The sequence below is a fragment of the Salmo trutta genome, chromosome 26 (assembly GCF_901001165.1).
Source record: "Salmo trutta chromosome 26, fSalTru1.1, whole genome shotgun sequence".
Taxonomy (NCBI): Eukaryota; Metazoa; Chordata; class Actinopteri; order Salmoniformes; family Salmonidae; genus Salmo; species Salmo trutta.
Genome location: NC_042982.1, coordinates 46,771,216 through 46,791,501, shown reverse-complemented (window position 1 = coordinate 46,791,501; position 20,286 = coordinate 46,771,216). Strand labels below are relative to the sequence as shown.

The following is a 20,286-nucleotide window of genomic DNA, read 5'->3' as shown; positions in this document are numbered from 1 at the left end:
AAAAAAAATAAAAAGCGAATGCATGAATATGAAAACACTAATTTAAATTAACTCAAAGATGTCAAACCGCGGAGATTTTTACAATAGTTATGGTCAGCGATACTTTTAATAATGAGTCAATCTTACCCGCCATATCCTGTATAGGTCGGGGACCTCTGGAGCAGGGCTGAGGTGTGAATTCCATCCGGAGAGGAGTAGCCATGGTGTGGGTACTGATCCTCGGAGACCCCGCTGGACTGGCACCAGAACGGGGAATGAGTAGGAGAGGTCTGAATGGACCATCTGGGCATTTCACTCTTATAAACCATCAAATGCTGTTGTGGACCCTGTCCGTTACTGCTCATTACGTCAAAACTCAGCATGCCCTTACCGGGATGAGTAGGAAACGGAACACCCCGTGAGTCTGTACGGATCTGGGGAACCGTCGACATCTGGTCGTTCTGATTCAAGTCGACTAGAAAGTTCGGAGAACAGTCCAATAGTAGTTGTTGGTGGTGTTGTTGTCCAGGCGCGGAGGTCGTGAAAGACGCTGCTGAATCATCCATAAATCCCAATGGTTGTTGTTTCCTCTCGCTGTCATAACAGGTCGCGAGGGTAGGGATGTTGGCCGTTTGTTCAAAATCGGGACACGGTGTTTCCATGATTAGAGACGGCTCTTTCTCATCTTTGATGATCCTACAAACTCCGGTGGCTGTGGTTGAACTGCGTGTCGTTATCATGTTCGTAGCGGTTCTCTGCAAACTGTCACGCGTTACTGTTGGTGCCGGCTGCGGTAACATGGACTCCTTTACTCCATCTATACCACACACCTCTGTCCACCGCACAGGGTCAGCGCGGTCATAATAAGCTTTATTGATAAGTGAGACGTTATCTCTGACAGTACAGTCTTTGAACATGGCACTGTTGTTGCTTGAGCCAGAAGGCGCAGCGCACAAAGTGGCGACGTTTCCAAAACTACGCACTACCGAGGAGGACACGCAGACTTGAGACTGTGGCTCCTTAGAGAATTTCCGTGGTTGACCAAATTCTACATCTCCATACTTCTCAATCAAATAACTTACTTTTTTACTGGAGTCTGTGACGTCTGAACTCAACGTGTTCGCCGTGTCCATCCTGTCTGTTGTGTGTTTATTTTCCATTCTGTTGTCAAAGCTACAAAAATCACGAAGACAGTCAGTCAGAGCCCCTGTCAGAGGGTGAGGAGACTAGAGCGGGTGGTGTCTCTTGGTGCAAAAGAAAGAACTTCCTAAAATGCTTTTTCCGCGTTGTGACCGGCTGTGCCTTTAGTGTTCGATCCTTTCAGATATGACCATATGTGCAGCTACCGCTGACTTGCTGTGTATATATATAGAGAGGAATCCAATGGTACAACCCATAAGTCTGTGGCTCAATCAATGTTTTAAAATGGGTTTGAAGTCCCAAAACACGCCGACAAAATTGCGGTAGGACTCATTAGGTTAACGACTGGCGTGATAATGGGCATAGAAGTTGACAAGACATTACGAACACATTTGGGACCAGACTAAACGGGATGGTTAGCAGCTACAGTTGATGTACAATAATGATGATATCTCCATTTTCTATTTCAATAAGCAGCAGAGAGTGGTTGGCCAGGGTAAAGAGGGTAGCATGAGAGAGAGAGAAAGAGAGAGAGAGAAAGAGAGCTTAGCCAAGGATAACAGGGTAGCATGAGTTCATTGAATGGCGAAATGATGCCTTGTGGCACTTAACAGACTATCTATGGTTCATAATTAAAACACATAGTTACACACCTCTATTTCTGTGTTAAAACTGAAAATGCTTATATATATTTATTATTATATATAATATAAATAGGCACAGCTCTTGTCCTTCAAGTTAAACAAAAAAAAACATTACAAAAATAGGATCAAATGACCTTTTGATGCTGTAATGATATCACAGTCGTAACCCATTACTTTAATCAACTGTCTTTTGGGAATTTGTATTTGTATAAAACAGCAAACTAGACTTGTGTAAGTACCCATGTTCTTTGTTTAAGTTCAGCTCCTGTAACGATAATTTACGAGGGCTGGTGTTTGCCTATACTGTATCCAGGAGACAGGCTGAGAGCAAGAGGGGGGGAAACCCTCCACATTTTCCACTCAGAGACATCATCTAATCTGAGGTTTTAATATTACCAGGGAGGACAGAGACATAATCTAATCTAAGGTTTTAAAAATACCAGGGAGGACAGAGACATAATCTAATCTGAGGTTTTAATATTACCAGGGAGGACAGAGACATAATCTAATCTGAGGTTTTAATATTACCAGGGAGGACAGAGACATAATCTAATCTGAGGTTTTAATAATACCAGGGAGGACAGAGACATAATCTAATCTGAGGTTTTAATATTACCAGGGAGGACAGAGACATAATCTAATCTGAGGTTTTAATAATACCAGGGAGGACAGAGACATAATCTAATCTGAGGTTTTAATATTACCAGGGAGGACAGAGACATAATCTAATCTGAGGTTTTAATAATACCAGGGAGGACAGAGACATAATCTAATCTGAGGTTTTAATAATACCAGGGAGGACAGAGACATAATCTAATCTGAGGTTTTAATATTACCAGGGAGGACAGAGACATAATCTAATCTGAGGTTTTAATAATACCAGGGAGGACAGAGACATAATCTAATCTGAGGTTTTAATATAACCAGGGAGGACAGAGACATAATCTAATCTGAGGTTTTAATAATACCAGGGAGAACAGAGACTACAAAAGCCATGTCACAGCTTCAATTCAGAATTCACATAGATTGGTTTAGGCATGAGTATTATACAAATAAAAAGTTAAGTAATTTGTCTTTCATATCAACTTGTATGACTCTCCGCTAGCCTACTGTACAAAAAAAAAAAACATCTCGAAAAGGATATCTTGACTTTTTATGATGATATATTAAAATATCTCTTTAAGCAACATCTGCTGTTCAGGGTTGGAGAAGATTGCTTTGTAAAAATGTATTCCGCTGTTGCCTTTGTATAGCGTGAAACCCCCTGTTGCCTTTGCCATGTCAATGGCTCTATCTGTGTGGCTGTGAGCCGGTGGGTCTGGCTCTCTTTGTATCCATGCTGATTGTGGTTCTGATGGGAAGAGAGCTTAGTGCGTCACAGGCTTGCAACTTTCTCTGGTGACAGGACAGTCATGACCCTCCAAACATTCTGAAATTTCATTTTTTTTGTCTCCACCAGTTTTATCATTTCACTGTGATACAAAAAGAGGCATCGGTATGCTTTAGGACCTTGCGGACACCACATAGCAGGATGTGTGACGGCAAAGCTTCTGAAAGGCTAGCTGGACCGGGCACGGGAGAGGAACGGAGGCAGCTGCTGTCAGTGTGTATGTGTTGCACTCTTTCTCCGAGTTGTAAAAGCAAGCAGAGCAGAAACTGGCTACTCTTTAGTTGACTGATGTAGCTGGCAAGGTAACTGCTGTTTGACTTAACAGAAAAACTAATGTTTATTCCCAGTGCTGAGCTAGTAGTGTAACTGACATGCAACGTTGGCTAATGTTTCATCCCTTCTCAACTGAGGTGAATGAATTAGCTAGCTAACATTAGTAGCTAGCTACCACAGCCAGTTCAGCTCTAGCCATCTGTCAGATAATGAGGTGACTATTATTATAGCGCTACATTATCTAACAGCTGTCAATTGTATGGAAATGTGTTGTAGCCTTTGTTTTGTCCCGTTTCAACAGAAGTAAATGAACGGCTAGTTTTCACCAGTTGATGTACCGTTAGAGAAAGAGCTAGCTAGCTCAATAACGTTAGCTATTGTTTTTGCCCCAATCACACTAGACCTGACTCAAACGATGAAATCAGCAGCCAAATGATTGAAGACAGATATTTTTTTTCAGTGTGAGATTTTATTAGTCAGTACAGCAATTAATTAATTGATCTGTCAGTTTCCTTAGCTAATTCCTTACTTTTCACACTGACGCAGTAATTTACATTTTACGTCATTTAGCAGACACTCTTATCCAGAGCAACTTACAGTAGTGAATGCATACATTTCATACAATTTCATACATTTTTTATTTTTTTTTTCTCCTGTGCTGGCCCCCCATGGGCATCGAACCCACAACCCTGGTGTTGCAAACACCATGCTCTACCAACTGAGCTACAGGGAAGGCTGTAATAAACAGCTCTACAGGATTCACTATCATGGTACACAGTCAGTACACAACACTATGCGTATCATGTCTTAGCAGGATCAGATGGCGACAGGTGTCCCAGCAGGGTCAGACAGCCAGGGAAGACCAGTCTACGGAGCTCAGGTGAATTTTTCAGTACGTTAACAATATCAGTGAACGATACAAAGTTCCATGTTGAGTTGATGGGTAGACCTACAGTAGCTACACGACAGAAGGTACGGTCTGGAATCTGTGAATAGTGGTAATTTCAATTATTAAACCGTTGAGTCTCTTCTTGGATAATATTCTGTATAAATGTGCACCAAGGTAACAGGGGCAGGGGTCTCAGCAGGGTCAGGCAGTCAGGGAAGACCAGTCTGTGACGGAGCTGAGGTACATTTTTGCAGATATAACACTTTATTTTCTCTGCGCAGGAAACACTGGACAAGCCAGATGCTTCAAAGATTGAATCAATTTTAAGGCAGTCTGTCACGTCTACTCCTGCTCCTCCCCTCCGGCGTACGACGTCGCCAGAATAATAACCAAGGGTCCTGGGATTCATCATTACGCACATCTGGCATCCTTCATTTAGTACACCTGGCATCCTTCATTACGCACACCTGGCATCATCATTACGCACACCTGGCATCATCATTACGCACACCTGACATCATCATTACGTACACCTGGCATCCTTCATTACCTGGCATCCTTCATTACGCACACCTGGCATCCTTCATTATCTGGCATCCTTCATTATCTGGCATCCTTCATTACGCCACCTGGCATCCTTCATTACGCACACCTGGCATCCTTCATTACGCACACCTGGCATCCTTCATTATCTGGCATCCTTCATTATCTGGCATCCTTCATTACGCCACCTGGCATCCTTCATTACACACACCTGGCATCCTTCATTATCTGGCATCCTTCATTATCTGGCATCCTTCATTACGGCACCTGGCATCCTTCATTACGCACACCTGGCATCCTTCATTACGCACACCTGGCATCCTTCATTATCTGGCATCCTTCATTATATGGCATCCTTCATTACGCCACCTGGCATCCTTCATTACACACACCTGGCATCCTTCATTATCTGGCATCCTTCATTATCTGGCATCCTTCATTACGCCACCTGGCATCCTTCATTACGCACACCTGGCATCCTTCATAATCTGGCATCCTTCATTATCTGGCATCCTTCATTACGCCACCTTGCATCCTTCATTACACACACCTTGCATCCTTCTTTACGCACACCTGGCATCCTTCATTACACACACCTGGCATCCTTCATTATGCACATCTGGCATCCTTCATTACACACACCTGGCATCCTTCATTATGCACATCTGGCATCCTTCATTACGCACACCTGGCATCCTTCATTACGCCTACCTGGCATCCTTCATTACCTGGCATCCTTCATTACGCCACCTGGCATCCTTAATTACCTGGCATCCTTCATTACCTGGCATCCTTCATTACGCACACCTGGCATCCTTCATTACGCACACCTGGCATCCTTCATTACCTGGCATCCTTCATTACACACACCTGGCATCCTTCATTACCTGGCATCCTTCATTACCTGGCATCCTTCATTACGTCACCTGGCATCCTTCAATACCTGGCATCCTTCATTACCTGGCATCCTTCATTACGAACACCTGGCATCCTTCATTACGCACACCTGGCATCCTTCATTACCTGGCATCCTTCATTACACACACCTGGCATCCTTCATTACCTGGCATCCCTCATCACGCACACCTGGCATCCTTCATTATGCACACCTGGCATCCGTCATTACGCACACCTGGCATCCTTCATTATCTGGCATCCTTCATTACGCCACCTGGCATCCTTCATTACACACATCTGGCATCCTTCATTACACACACCTGGCATCCTTCATTACACATACCTGGCATCCTTCATTACATACACCTGGCATCCTTCGTTATGCACACCTGGCATCCTTCATTACCTGGCATCCTTCATTACCGACACCTGGCATCCTTCATTATGCACATCTGGCATCCTTCATTACACACACCTGGCATCCTTCATTATGCACATCTGGCATCCTTCATTACGCACACCTGGCATCCTTCATTACGCACACCTGGCATCCTTCATTATGCACACCTGGCATCCTTCATTACGCATATCTGGCATCCTTCATTACGCACACCTGGCATCCTTCATTACATACACCTGGCATCCTTCATTACGTACACCTGGCATCCTACATTACGCACACCTGGCTTCCTTCATTACCTGGTATCCTTCATTACCTGGTATCCTTCATCAACTGGCATCCTTCATTACGCACACCTGGCATCCTTCATTACCTGGCATCCTTCACTATCTGGCATCCTTCATTACACACACCTGGCATCCTTCATTACGCACACCTGGCATCCTTCATTACCTGGCATACTTCAATACCTGGCATCCTTCATTACACACACCTGGCATCCTTCATTACGCACACCTGGCATCCTTCATTACGCACATCTGGCATCCTAATTACGCCACCTGGCATCCTAATTACGGCACCTGGCATCCTAATTACGCACACCTGGCATCCTTCAATACCTGGCATCCTTCATTATGCACACCTGGCATCCTTCAACACCTGGCATCCTTCATTATGCACACCTGGCATCCTTCAACACCTGGCATCCTTCATTATGCACACCTGGCATCCTTCATTACACACATCTGGCATCCTTCATTACGCACACCTGGCATCCTTCATTACCTGGCATCCTTCATTACACACAGCTGCAGATCATCATGATTCACACCTGGACTCCATTACCTTCCTCATTACCTTTATACAACCCTCCCTTATGTTCATTCCTCAGTCGGTATTGTTTCCTGTTTTCATGCTATCTCGCCACTGTTACGCTGTCTTGTTTCATGTTTGTTGTTTTGTTAAACATTTCACCTGCACCTGTTTCTCGACTCACAGCGTCAACGTTACACAGTCTGACAAACCTCCAAAGTTGATTTCCAAACAGGATGCATGTTTTGGAATATTTTTATTCTGTACAGGCTTCCTTGTTTTCACTCCGTCAATTAGGTTAGTATTGTGGAGTAAGTACAATGTTGTTGATCCATCCTCAGTGTTCTCCTATCACAGCCATTAAACTCTGTTATTGTTTTAAAGTCACCATTATCATCATGGTGAGATCCCTGATCGGTTTCCTTCCTCTCCGGCAACTGAGTTATGAAGAACACCTGTATCTTTGTAGTGACTGGGTGTATTGATTAATTAATAACTGATTAATTAATAACAGATTAATTAATAATCGCTTAATTAATAATCGCTTAATTAATAACCGGTTAATTAATACCTGATTAATTAATAACAGATTACTTAATAACTGAATAATTAATAACAGATTAATTAATAATCGATTAATGAATAACTGATTAATTAATAACTGATTAATTAATAACTGATTAATCAATAATTGATTAATTAATAATCGATTAATTAATAACCAATTAATTAATAACTGATTAATTAATAACTGATTAATTAATAATCGATTAATTAATAATAGAATAATTAATAACCAATTAATTAATACCTGATTAATTAATAACTTCACCATGATCAAAGAGACATTCAGTGTCTGCTTTTTTATTTTTACCCATCTACCAATATGTGATCTTCTTTGCAAGTCATTGGAAAACCTCCCTGGTCTTTGTGGTTGAATGTGTGTTTGTAATTCACTGCTCGACTGAGGGACCTTACAGATAATTGTATGTGTGGGGAACAGAGATGAGGTAGTCAATCAAAAATCATGTTAAACAATATTATTTTACAGAGAGTGAGTCCATGCAACTTATGGTGTGACTTGTTAATCGCATTTCTACTCCTGAACTCATTTAGGCTTGCCATAACAAACAGATTGAATACTTAAGAACTCAAGACATTTCAGCTTGTAATTTTTGATTCATTTGTAAAAAGAAATTTGAACAAAATATCCACTTTGACATTATGGGATATTGTGTTTTAGATCAGTGACAAAACATGTTTTAAGTCAAGGGGTGTGAATACTTTCTGTAGTACATATACAGCAAAAAACTCCAAACTCCACACAGTTGTCACTGACTAGTTGGATATTCATTTCCTACTGAGCAAACCATTTCTGTACTTACAGCAGTCATATACATTCATTTTTATCCATTTTAGTTTTTTTACCCTTTGGCAGTAAAACTCTGTCAAATTGTTTTGTTGTCCTACAGTAAAACCCTGTCTGAAAAGAAAATGGTTGTTATATGCGTCGTTGAAGGGGGACCAAAACGCAGCGGGTATATTTATCATCTTCTTATTTATTGAAGGAAAAAACATTTAAACAAAACAAACAACGAAAACAGTCCAATAAGGTGCACAGACTATACAGGAAACAACCACCCACAAACACAAGTGAAAACTAACCCAACTAAATATGGCCTCCAATTAGAGGCAACGACAACCAGCTGTCTCTAATTGGAGGTCCTACCGAAACCCCAACATAGAAATAGAAAAACTAGATAAACACATAGAAATAGAAAATATAGAACATAAACCAAAAACCCCGAAAGACACAAAACAAACACCCCCTGCCACGCCCTGACCAAACTACAATGACAAATCACCCCTTTTACTGGTCAGGACGTGACAATGGTAAAACACTTCCTTGTGAAACTAAATACACTGAATGTATTGTGAAATATTTTGTACAATGTGTTTTAATGTTATTATATATTGTATAAATTACTGCCTTAATTTTTGTTGGACCTCAGGAAGAGTAGCTGCTGCCTTGGCAGGAACTAATGGGGATCCATAATAAACCCCAGGAAGAGTAGCTGCTGCCTTGGCAGGAACTAATGGTGATCCATAATAAACCCCAGGAAGAGTAGCTGCTGCCTTGGCAGGAACTAATGGGGATCCATAATAAACCCCAGGAAGAGTAGCTGCTGCCTTGGCAGGAACTAATGGTGATCCATAATAAACCCCAGGAAGAGTAGCTGCTGCCTTGGCAGGAACTAATGGGGATCCATAATAAACCCCAGGAAGAGTAGCTGCTGCCTTGGCAGGAACTAATGGGGATCCATAATAAACCCCAGGAAGAGTAGCTGCTGCCTTGGCAGGAACTAATTGGGATCCATAATAAAACCCAGGAAGAGTAGCTGCTGCCTTGGCAGGAACTAATGGGGATCCTTCATTATTATGGATCCCTGTTAGTTTCTGCTAAGGCAGCATCTACTCTTCTTGGGGTCCAGCAACATTAAGGCAGCATATATACAATAAAAAATATTACGACATTACATTTCATAACACTTTTCACAACACATTCAGTGTGTTCCCTCAGGCCACTACACTACTATCACATATATACAGTACAACGTCCATGTGTACGTGTGTGTAGAGTGCTTGTCTTATCATGTGTGTCTGTGTCTGTGTGTGTGTGTCTCTTCACAGTCCCCGCTGTTCCATAAGGTGTATTTTTATCCGTTTTAAAAAAATCTGATTCTGCTGCTGCATCAGTTACCTGATGTGGAATAGAGTTCCATGTAGTCATGGTTCTATATAGTACTGTGTGCCTCCTGCTACACCTGTAGATCTATAGACCGGAGCTGACCAGGGAAACCTCTGGGCCCTAACCATGACATAATCAAGTCATTATGAAACTCACTCTCTTTGCTTAAATCTTCCTGAACATTATCATGCTGTTATTATGTCTTTTGGTTTTTCAACAACAACAACAAAAAAAATTGGTTTTCAACGACAGCAGATAATGGAAGTGGACTGTATGACTAGGAGAAAGGCTTATAGTTTAAGTTTGAATATTGTTGCTGGCTGTGGCGTTTGTGATGTACCCACGAGCCTTGAGCCTATCTCCTGCGTCATGTTACACCAATACAATCAGAACGGATAGTCACGGCAACTTACTGTTTATTAAAATGTTCTCGGATCAGAATTGTTCTCATTATGGGATGTATTATTCTTCCCCCTTAGTAAAGTATGGGGTTTTTTTTGAGAGAGAGAGAGACATCCGTCTCTGATAGGTGAATCCCGAGCTTTTAACGGTCGAGGTGACCAAAGACGTTATTTTCTTCTCGTCTAGGAGCATGTTTTGGCACTATATCTGGTTTCCTTGGCAACCGGACTTCCATTTGATAACCATTCATGTCTTAAGGAGAAAGGTGGTCCCAGGTTCAAACCCACACAATAAAGCTTCACATGTCATATCATGGATGACTCTCAAATGGCACCCTCTTCCCTGTATAGTGCACTACTTTTTTACCAGGGCCCATAGCACCCCCTTCCCTGTATAGTGCACTACTTTTAACCAGGACCCATTGGGTGCCATTTAGGACACAACCTATATCTTCAGTTTAGATAAAGTTATATTGAATTGATAAAAACACACCGACTGTATGTAAGAACAGTGTAATCCGGGAAGTCTATAAATATCACTGGAGCTTTCTGTGAGAGTCTGTGAGAGTCTGTGAGAGGAAGTGGGAGTTTGAATTAACATGCGGAAGGAAGTGGGAGTTTGAATTAACATGCGGGAGGAAGTGTGTTCTTCCTTTTAAAATAGAAGACAAAATACCTCACATTTACATTTAAGTCATTTAGCAGACGCTCTTATCCAGAGCAACTTACAAATTGGTGCATTCACCTTAAGATATCCAGTGGAACAACCACTTTACAATAGTACATCTATATCTTTTTTTGGGGGGGGGGTAGAAGGATTACTTTATCCTATCCCAGGTATTCCTTAAAGAGGTGGGGTTTCAGGTGTCTACGGAAGGTGGTGATTGACTCCGCTGTCCTGGCGTCGTGAGGGAGCTTGTTCCACCGTTGGGGTGCCAGAGCAGCGAACAGTTTTGACTGGGCTGAGCGGGAACTGTGCTTCCTCAGAGGTAGGGAGGCGAGCAGGCCAGAGGTGGATGAACGCAGTGCCCTTGTTTGGGTGTAGGGCCTGATCAGAGCCTGAAGGTACGGAGGTGCCGTTCCCCTCACAGCTCCGTAGGCAAGCACCATGGTCTTGTAGCGGATGCGAGCTTCAACTGGAAGCCAGTGGAGAGAGCGGAGGAGCGGGGTGACGTGTGAGAACTTGGGAAGGTTGAACACTAGACGGGCTGCGGCGAGAAATTAGATATGCGTCTACTCATGCTTTATTATGGTTGATCGAGTAATGACGCTTTATTTATGAATCATCTTCAGAACCAAAAGGACATCTAAAAGGTCAAACCATGATCACATGATTTCTTGATGACCTCATCCCTTTGTTACAATGCACATTTCCCGATGTGATATAGTATTCTGTTCTACTGTATTCTACTGTGTTCTACTGTATTCTACTGTATTATACAGTGTTCTACTGTATTTTATTGTGTTCTACTGTATTCTAATGTGTTCTTCTGTGTTCTACTGTATTCTACTGTGTTCTACTGTATTCTAGTCTATCCCATGTCTGTCTGTCCGTTACCTCTGTCACCAGCCAGCCACACTGTCTCTGTCTGCACTAAACACTACCTAGCGTCCTTTCCAGGGGTAGTACATCAAGCTGCCTCATGCTACAGAAACAGGAGATAGGCTACTGCCCTATGGAATGTTCTGGCTCAGACAAGGCTTACTTAGATGCTAAGCTGAGGAAATGGCGCCAGTGGGTGGCCTCTAGTCATCGGACAGACATGGGGTTAAAGGTCATCCCGGACAGACATAGGTCAAAGTCATCCCATCCATGGGTTAGTCTGTCTGTCAGCCAGCCACACTGGTTGCATACCAAATGGCACTCTATTCAGAGCACTACTTTAGACCCGGGCTTTACTGTAGGATAACGGTCTCTGCTGCTGCCTGACAAAGCTGAGGAAATGGAGCCTTGTGGGTGACCTCTAGTCACTGCTGGGTGGTTGTATTTCAGGGCTGGGGTCAATTTGAATTGACAGTTTCAATTCCGGAAGTGATTTTAATTTAAAATTGAAATAAAAATGTAAAAACTTTAGAAATAAATAGCTTCTACTTCTTAGTTTATTGAGAAGTAATTGAAAATAGATGCCATTTAAAATTTATATATTTTTTAAGTAATTTAAGTTTACTTCCTGAATTGACTGCCCAGCCCCGGTGTGTGTATGTGTATGTGTGTATGTGTTTGTTTGTGTGTGTGTGTGTGTTTAATGAACAGTAGCCCACCTCTTTAATTGTTTACTTCTATGGAAGGAGCATTAACAGGCTAGCCAAGAGAAGTCTCCCTCGGAGAAATCATCATTGTTTTGTAAGCCATAAACCAAGGTGTCTTGTGTGGCTCAGTCAGGTAGAGCATGGCGCTTGCATCGCCCAAAGGTTTGACTGCCCAGCCCCGGTGTGTGTGTTTGTGTTTGTGTTTGTGTGTGTGTGTGTGTGTGTGTGTGTGTGTATGTGTCACGTCGTTCGTCGGAAGGAGCGGACGAAAGTGCAGCGTGTGTATCGTTCCACATATTTTATTGAATTGTAAAACTATGCAAGATACACAAATAAACTAAAGAACAAAAACTAAAGAACAAGAACAACAAACTGTGACGAAGAAGTGCAACATACACAAACTCAAAAACAATCTCCCACAAACCCAGGTGGGAAAAACAACTACTTAATTATGATCTCCAATTAGAGACAACGATGACCAGCTGCCTCTAATTGGAGATCATCTAAAAAAAAGCCCAACATAGAAATACAAATACTAGAACATAACATAGAAAATCTAAACTAGAAGAAAAAAAAAACTGTCACGCCCTGTCCTACTCTACCATAGAAAATAACCAGCTTTCTATGGTCAGGACGTGACAGTACCCCCCCCCCCCCCCAAAGGTGCGGACTCCGAACGCAACCTAAAACAACAACAACAAAAACAGGGAGGGTTAGGGTGGGTGAATAATGTCGGTGTCGGCTCTGGTGCAGGACGAAGAACCTTCACATCCCGCGGATCCTCCAGCAGAGGACTAGAAAAATAAACCACCTGACCTACTCTACCATAGAAAATAACAGCTTTCTATGGTCAGGACGTGACAGTGTGTGTGTGTGTGTGTGTGTGTGTGTGTGTGTGTGTGTGTGTGTGTGTGTTTGTGTGTGTGTGTGACTGTGTGTGTGTGTGTGACTGTGTGTGTGTGTGTGTGACTGTGTGTGTGTGTGTGTGTGTGTGTGTGTGTGTGTGTGTGTGTGTGTGTGTGTGGAGGGGGAGTAGGGGGTGAGCTGTTAACCACTTGAGAGGTCAGGGTGATCTCTGAGACTTGTGTTACAGCAAAGCATAATGGGCTGTGGGAACAGAACAGTATATCTGGGGCAGAAGACGAATGGAAGACTGTAGCTGAACTTAATACAGTTCTATTACAATTGTTTTGTCTTCTATCCTGTTTTTTAATGATATAATAACATGCGTTACAGAACAGCAAGCGTGTGAGATAAAAAGGAAAGGTTGGAAGGAGTAAAATATGCCCTCACTGAGGTAACCATAGAGACATGCTCCAAGGAGACGAACGCCGTTAACAATTCACCATGTCTGACATTTCATTTTCCCTGGAAGTGAATTAACTTTTGAAGGAAGTACTATGAGTACTAGGATTCATCTTGAGTTTCTTTCCACTGTTCAGGATGAATGGATGAGCTGACAAACTGAGGTTGAGTTCGACAGCAGTCGCAGCAGTGCCACCATGTGGCCAAAGTAGATGGATTTATTTTGAAGACAATTAACTATATTATAGTAAGACAAACATCGAGACAATTCTATTTAATTTAAAAAGGTTTATTCTTGTTGGGAATTTCAACAATGATAATAGTGTTTGTTGTTGGTGTTTGATGGACTCATTTCGCTACGAATGACTGGTGTTGGAAATGACAAATGGCAATGATTATTAACAACAACTGAACTTGTCCTAGTCCTCCTCATCCCAGGTGTTGGCAGACTGAACATGTCTGGGTCCTCCTCATCCCAGGTGTTGGCAGACTGAACATGTCTGGGTCCTCCTCATCCCAGGTGTTGGCAGACTGATGATGTCCTAGTACTCCTCATCCCAGGTGTTGGCAGACTGATGATGTCCTAGTCCTCCAACTACTAACAGGTCTACAACTAATAACAAGCTACTGCTCCAACTACTAACAGGTCAACAACTAATAACAAGCTACTGCTCCACCTACTAACAGGTCAACAACTAATAACAAGCTACTGCTCCACCTACTAACAGGTCAACAACTAATAACAAGCTACTGCTCCACCTACTAACAGGTCTACTGCTCCACCTACTAACAGGTCTACTGCTCCACCTACTAACAGGTCTACTGCTCCAACTACTAACAGGTCTACTGCTCCACCTACTAACAGGTCTACTGCTCCAACTACTAACAGGTCTACTGCTCCACCTACTAACAGGTCAACAACTAATAACAAGCTACTGCTCCACCTACTAACAGGTCTACTGCTCCAACTACTAACAGGTCTACTGCTCCACCTACTAACAGGTCAACAACTAATAACAAGCTACTGCTCCAACTACTAACAGGTCTACTGCTCCACCTACTAACAGGTCAACAACTAATAACAAGCTACTGCTCCACCTACTAACAGGTCTACTGCTCCACCTACTAACAGGTCAACAACTAATAACAATCTACTGCTCCACCTACTAACAGGTCTACTGCTCCACCTACTAACAGGTCTACTGCTCCACCTACTAACAGGTCTACTGCTCCAACTACTAACAGGTCTACTGCTCCAACTAATAACAAGCTACTGCTCCAACTACTAATACAACTAAGTGCCTATAATATATACATACATACTTACAAATATCTTCATACTGTGAGGTTTCTATAAGTTAACAGCTTGTTCTTAACATTTGAAGAAGGGCGTTCTTTAATTCACTGTGTGATTTTAATCCCCTGATTTCTATAGGTAAATTATTCCAGTCAGTTCCAGGGCCGTTGCGTCTGAAATATCTTACTCTAACCTCATGATGCACCCTTGGAATTTGTAACTGCTGCCGTTGTTGAAAGGAGTAGTGTGAGTCATGTAAAGTTAGGTGTTCCTTAATATACACAGGGATATTTAAAAAAATAAAATCGGTACCAATGCAGTTGTCTTCTGTTCGAGAGTGACAGTCCTTTTAGTAATTCATACATGATGTTTTATAATCCAAGAATGAATCTGCAAAGATTGTTATAACGACATCTAATTCACAAAGTAAGGTCTTGGTTGTGTTTTGATTGGTGACGTCATCTTAGTCCAGGATAGGAAGCAGCAGATGGGTTACTAAGGTCTTTCTAATGGATACAGTAAAATAATTATTATTTTATAATAACCCAAGCTTATATACTGAATGGAAATATAAACGCGACATGTAAAGTGTTGGTCCCATGTTTCATGAGCTGAAATAAAAGATCCCAGGAATGTTCCAGACGCACAAAAAAGCTTATTTCTCTCAAATGTGGTGCACAAATGTGTTTACATCCCTGTTAGTGGGCATTTTTCCTTTGCTAAAATAATCCATCCACCTGACAGGTATGGCATATCAAGAAGCTGATTAAACAGTATGATCATTACACAGGTGAACCTTGTGCTGGTGACAATAAAAGGCCACTCTAAAATGTGCCGTTTTGTCACACAACACAATGCCACAGATGTCTCAAGTTTTGAGGGCGCGTGCAATTGGCATGCTAACTGCAGGAGTGTCCACCAGAGAATTTAATATTAATTTCTCTATCATAAGCCAAAAATGGGGAGAATTTGGCAGTATGTCCAACCAGGCACACAACCACAGACCACGTGTAACCACGCCAGCCCAGGACCTCCACCTGGACAGCTGATGAAACTGTGGGTTTGCACAACCAAAGAATTTCTGCACAAACTGTCAGAAAACTGTCTCAGGGAAACTCATCTGCGTGCTCGTCGTTGATGCAAAGAGTCAATATTTGCAGTGTTGACCCTTCTTTTTCAAGACCTCTGCAATCCGCCCTGACATACTGTCAATTAGCTTCTGGGCCACATCCTGACTGATGGCAGCCCATTCTTGCATAATCAATGCTTGGAGTTTGTCAGAATTTGTGGGTTTTTGTTTGTCCAACCACCTCTTGAGGATTGACCACAAATTCTCAATGGGATTAAAGTCTGGGGAGTTTCCTGGCCATGGACCCAAAATATTGGTTTTGTTCCCCGAGCCACTTAGTTATCACTTTTGCCTTATGGCAAGGTGCTCCAGTTAATAGCAAAGGCATTGTTCGTCACCAAACTGTTCCTGGATGGTTGGGAGAAGTTGCTCTCGGAGGATGTGTTGGTACCATTCTTTATTCATGGCTGTGTTCTTAGGCAAAATTGTGAGTGAGCCCACTCCCTTGGCTGAGAAGCAACCCCACACATGAATGGTCTCAGGATGCTTTACTGTTGGCATGAAACAGGACTGATGGTAGCGCTCACCTTGTCTTCTCCGGACAAGCTTTTTTCCAGATGCCCCAAACAATCGGAAAGTGGATTCATCAGAGAAAATGACTTTACCCCAGTCCTCAGCAGTCCAATCCCTGTAGCTTTTGCAGAATATCAGTTTGTCCCTGATGTTTTTCCTGGAGAGAAGTGGCTTCTTTGCTGCCCTTCTTGACACCAGGCCATCCTCCAAAAGTCTTCGCCTCACTGTGAATGCAAATGCATTCACACCTGCCGGCTGCCAGTCCTGAGCAAGCTCTGTACTGGTGGTGCCCCGATCCCGCAGCTGAATCAACTTTAGGAGACGGTCCTGGCACTTGCTGGACTTTCTTGGGTGCCCTGAAGCCTTCTTCACAACAATTGAACCGCTCTCCTTGAAGTTCTCGATGATCCGATAAATGGTTGATTTAGGTGCAATCTTACTGGCAGCAATATCCTTGCCTGTGAAGCCCTTTTTTGTGCAAAGCAATGATGACGGCACGTGTTTCCTTGCAGGTAACCATGGTTGACAGAGGAAGAACAGTGATTCCAAGCACCACCCTCCTTTTGAAGCTTCCAGTCTGTTATTCGAACTCAATCAGCATGACAGAGTGATCTCCAGCCTTGTCCTCGTCAACACTCACACCTGTGTTAACGAGAGAATCACTGACATGATGTCAGCTGGTCCTTTTGTGGCAGGGCTGAAATGCAGTGGAAATGTTTTTTGGGGATTCAGTTCATTAGCATGGCAAAGAGGGACTTTGCTATTAACTGCAATTCATCTGATCACTCTTCATAACATTCTGGAGTATATGCAAATTGACAACATACAAACTGAGGCAGCAGACTTTGTGAAAATTAATATTTGTGTCATTCTCAAAACTTTTGGCCACGACTGTATATGCAAAATATTTGAATCTGATGTATAGAGCCCTGAATCATCCGTGTATAAGTGTGTTCTGACAAAATATATAGGCAATTCATTTATGAATATAGAGAAAAGAAGGGGGCTCAATACTGAGCCTTGAGGTACACCTCTGCTTATTCCAAGAAGTTGTGATTGGTATCCTTCCATGAAAACACATTGTTTTCTATTGCTAAGATATGCATGGAACCAGTTTAGTGATCTGTTAGTGAAACCAACGTTTTTAAGTTTTCCTGGTAAGATAGAATGATCAACTAAATAAATTGCTTTTGATGAATCAATAAAGATGGCAGGAGTTAGTTTGCCTTGGTCAAATGAAGGAATTATATCATTAGTAAGTTTCACTAATGCTGTAGAAGTAGAATGGTTGGATCTAAAGCCAGATTAATAAAGGGTGACATTAAATTACATGTATCCAGGTACTGATACATTTGAGGATGTAATAATTTCTCAAGACTTTTGCTATTGAACAGTTATTTGGGTCTAAGAAGATTCCATCTTTATGAAGTGAGGTATGGAGCGATTTCAGTGCTAACAGAAATTGTATTTGAATTCTATAACCAGATACAACATCCTGGTACTTTGCCAGCCAGTAAAGGAGAACTTATTAGTAATGAGCATTCCGAGTCTTTTCGGTGAGCCGGGTTCATTTGGCTCTTTGTTCTAAATGCTTAAAAATCGACCTAGAACCATAAACATTTTTTAAATCTTGTCACACTGATCGGTTTCACCTGTCTTTGTGCTTGTCTCCACCCATCTACCCCATTATCCCCAGTGTATTTATACCTGTGTTCTTTGTTTGTCTGTTGCCAGTTCATTTTGTCCTTCAAGCCTCCCAACGCTTTCCCCCTTGCATCTGTCTTTTTCTAGTTCCTGTTTTCTAGTTTTCCCGGTATTGACCATTTCTGCCTGCCCTGACCCTGAGACTGTCTGCCGTTCTGTACTTTATGGACCTCAGCCTGCCCTTGACCTGTCGTTTGGCCTGCACCCTGTTGTTGTAATACATTTTTGTTACTTCAAAACTGTCTGCATCTGGGTCTTCTCCTGAGACGTGATAAATCTCCAATATAAAGCCCAAAAGGTAGGCTACCATTATGGCAAATCGTGAAATGCGAGTTGAAATAAATGTTTACCTGGTCAAAGTATAAGATACAGTACAAAAAAAACCTGCACTGAAAACAGCGTGGAACAGATTTTGCGCTCTCCACACTATGTTTCTGCAGGGCTGATTCACCCTCTTTACATAAAAATATTCTGTTCCCTCAACAATGATCACAGGCTGTGTTAGAAGTGTAAAAAACGAAATGTGGCCCCCCATTAGAATATAGCTGAAATGCCCTGTCATTAATCTTGCTTTGTGACTGACTGGGTTCGAACAAAGACTGTGTTAGCCCACTTAACATAAACCTATATGGATAACTTCAGGAAGTTCATGTAAAGGACAACATGCTGCTTGCTTAACAAGTACAGTCCGCCCCTGGTTTCAAGTCTATGGCAAGGGTAGTCATTGTAAGGTTAACATTTGACTGACTGGGTTAAGACTGTGTTAGACTGTTGAGCTAAAGCTTAGGCATTGGTCCTGTGACTTGAATGGGTCCCTTCAAGGAGGAGGTCAAAAGGGATGTGAAGTGTAACACAGATGGTTCGGTGACCACGCTTGTGTGTTGGGTAACTTGTCTGAGACCTGATAAGTTGCATTGTCTGGTGCCGATAGAACCCAATCAGTCAAACTAACACATCTTCAGGTCTCATACAACGTTGCTCATTACATAGCCTCGCAATCAGCCAGATCCCACGAGCTGACATGAATGGTTAGCTACAATGCAATAATCAGTCTGGAAATTACGATGCTACTCATCACATGGATGGATCACCAAACCACCTCTCATTAAATGGGGTGCACAGATCCTTCTGCTTCTGTTTGCCACAGCAAGTGTTATTGTATGTGCAGTAGGCCTGATTTTGGGGTCAAAGGGGGATGACATGTAACCGAGGTGGTTCGATGAACCCTGCTGGAGACTTGAAGACTTGTGTTAGCTTCCTGAACTAATCCATATGGGCTTTATGTAAGTGGGCTAACACAGTCTTGTGACATGCAGGAGAACTGGTTCGAACCCAGTCAATCACAAGAGCAAGATTAAATAGGGAGTGGAAAGGCTATCCTTAGAAGGGCTGTGACAGAGCTAGTCAGCTACATTATTATGGGGGTGCCAAATTGCAATTTTGTGACGCTCCCTTCTAACGTGGACTGTGATTATCATAGAGGGAAACAGAAAGCACATCCATGCTTCAGAGCAGTGGTTCCCAAACTTTTTATAGGCCCGTACCCTTTCAAACATTCAACCTCCAGCTGCGTACCGCCTCTAGCACCAGGGTCTACTCTCAAATGTAGTTTTTTTTGCCATCGCTGCCACACACATTACACTATACATTTATTAAACATAAGAATGAGTGTGAGTTTTTGTCACAACCCGGCTCGTGGGAAGTGACAAAGAGCTCTTATAGGACCAAGGAACAAATAATAATATAATAATAATCAATAATTTTGCTCTTTATTTAGCCATCTTACATATACAATTGTGAATAACTCACCACAGGTTAATGAGAAGGGTTGAAAAGAAAGGATGCATTGAAAGGATGGACATAACTCTGCAATTTTGTTTTGGGGCGGCAGGTAACCCAGTGGTTACAGCGTTGGGCCAGAAACCGAAAGGTTGCTAGATCGAATCCCCAAGGTAAAAATCTGTCGTTCT

The 20,286-nt window shown here is 42.3% G+C and overlaps 1 protein-coding gene across 1 annotated transcript in view; it reads right to left on the bottom strand.

Annotated features, from left to right (window-relative positions):
* The window catches only part of pgr (progesterone receptor), a 74,285-nt gene extending 72,763 nt beyond the window's left edge, over nt 1-1,522 (bottom strand). The window contains exon 1 of the mRNA XM_029716074.1: nt 127-1,522. Within this exon, the coding sequence (XP_029571934.1) occupies nt 127-1,139 (1,013 nt within the window). The 5' untranslated portion in view covers nt 1,140-1,522. The remainder of the gene's footprint in view (nt 1-126) is intronic.
* Between the last annotated feature and the right edge of the window lie 18,764 nt (nt 1,523-20,286).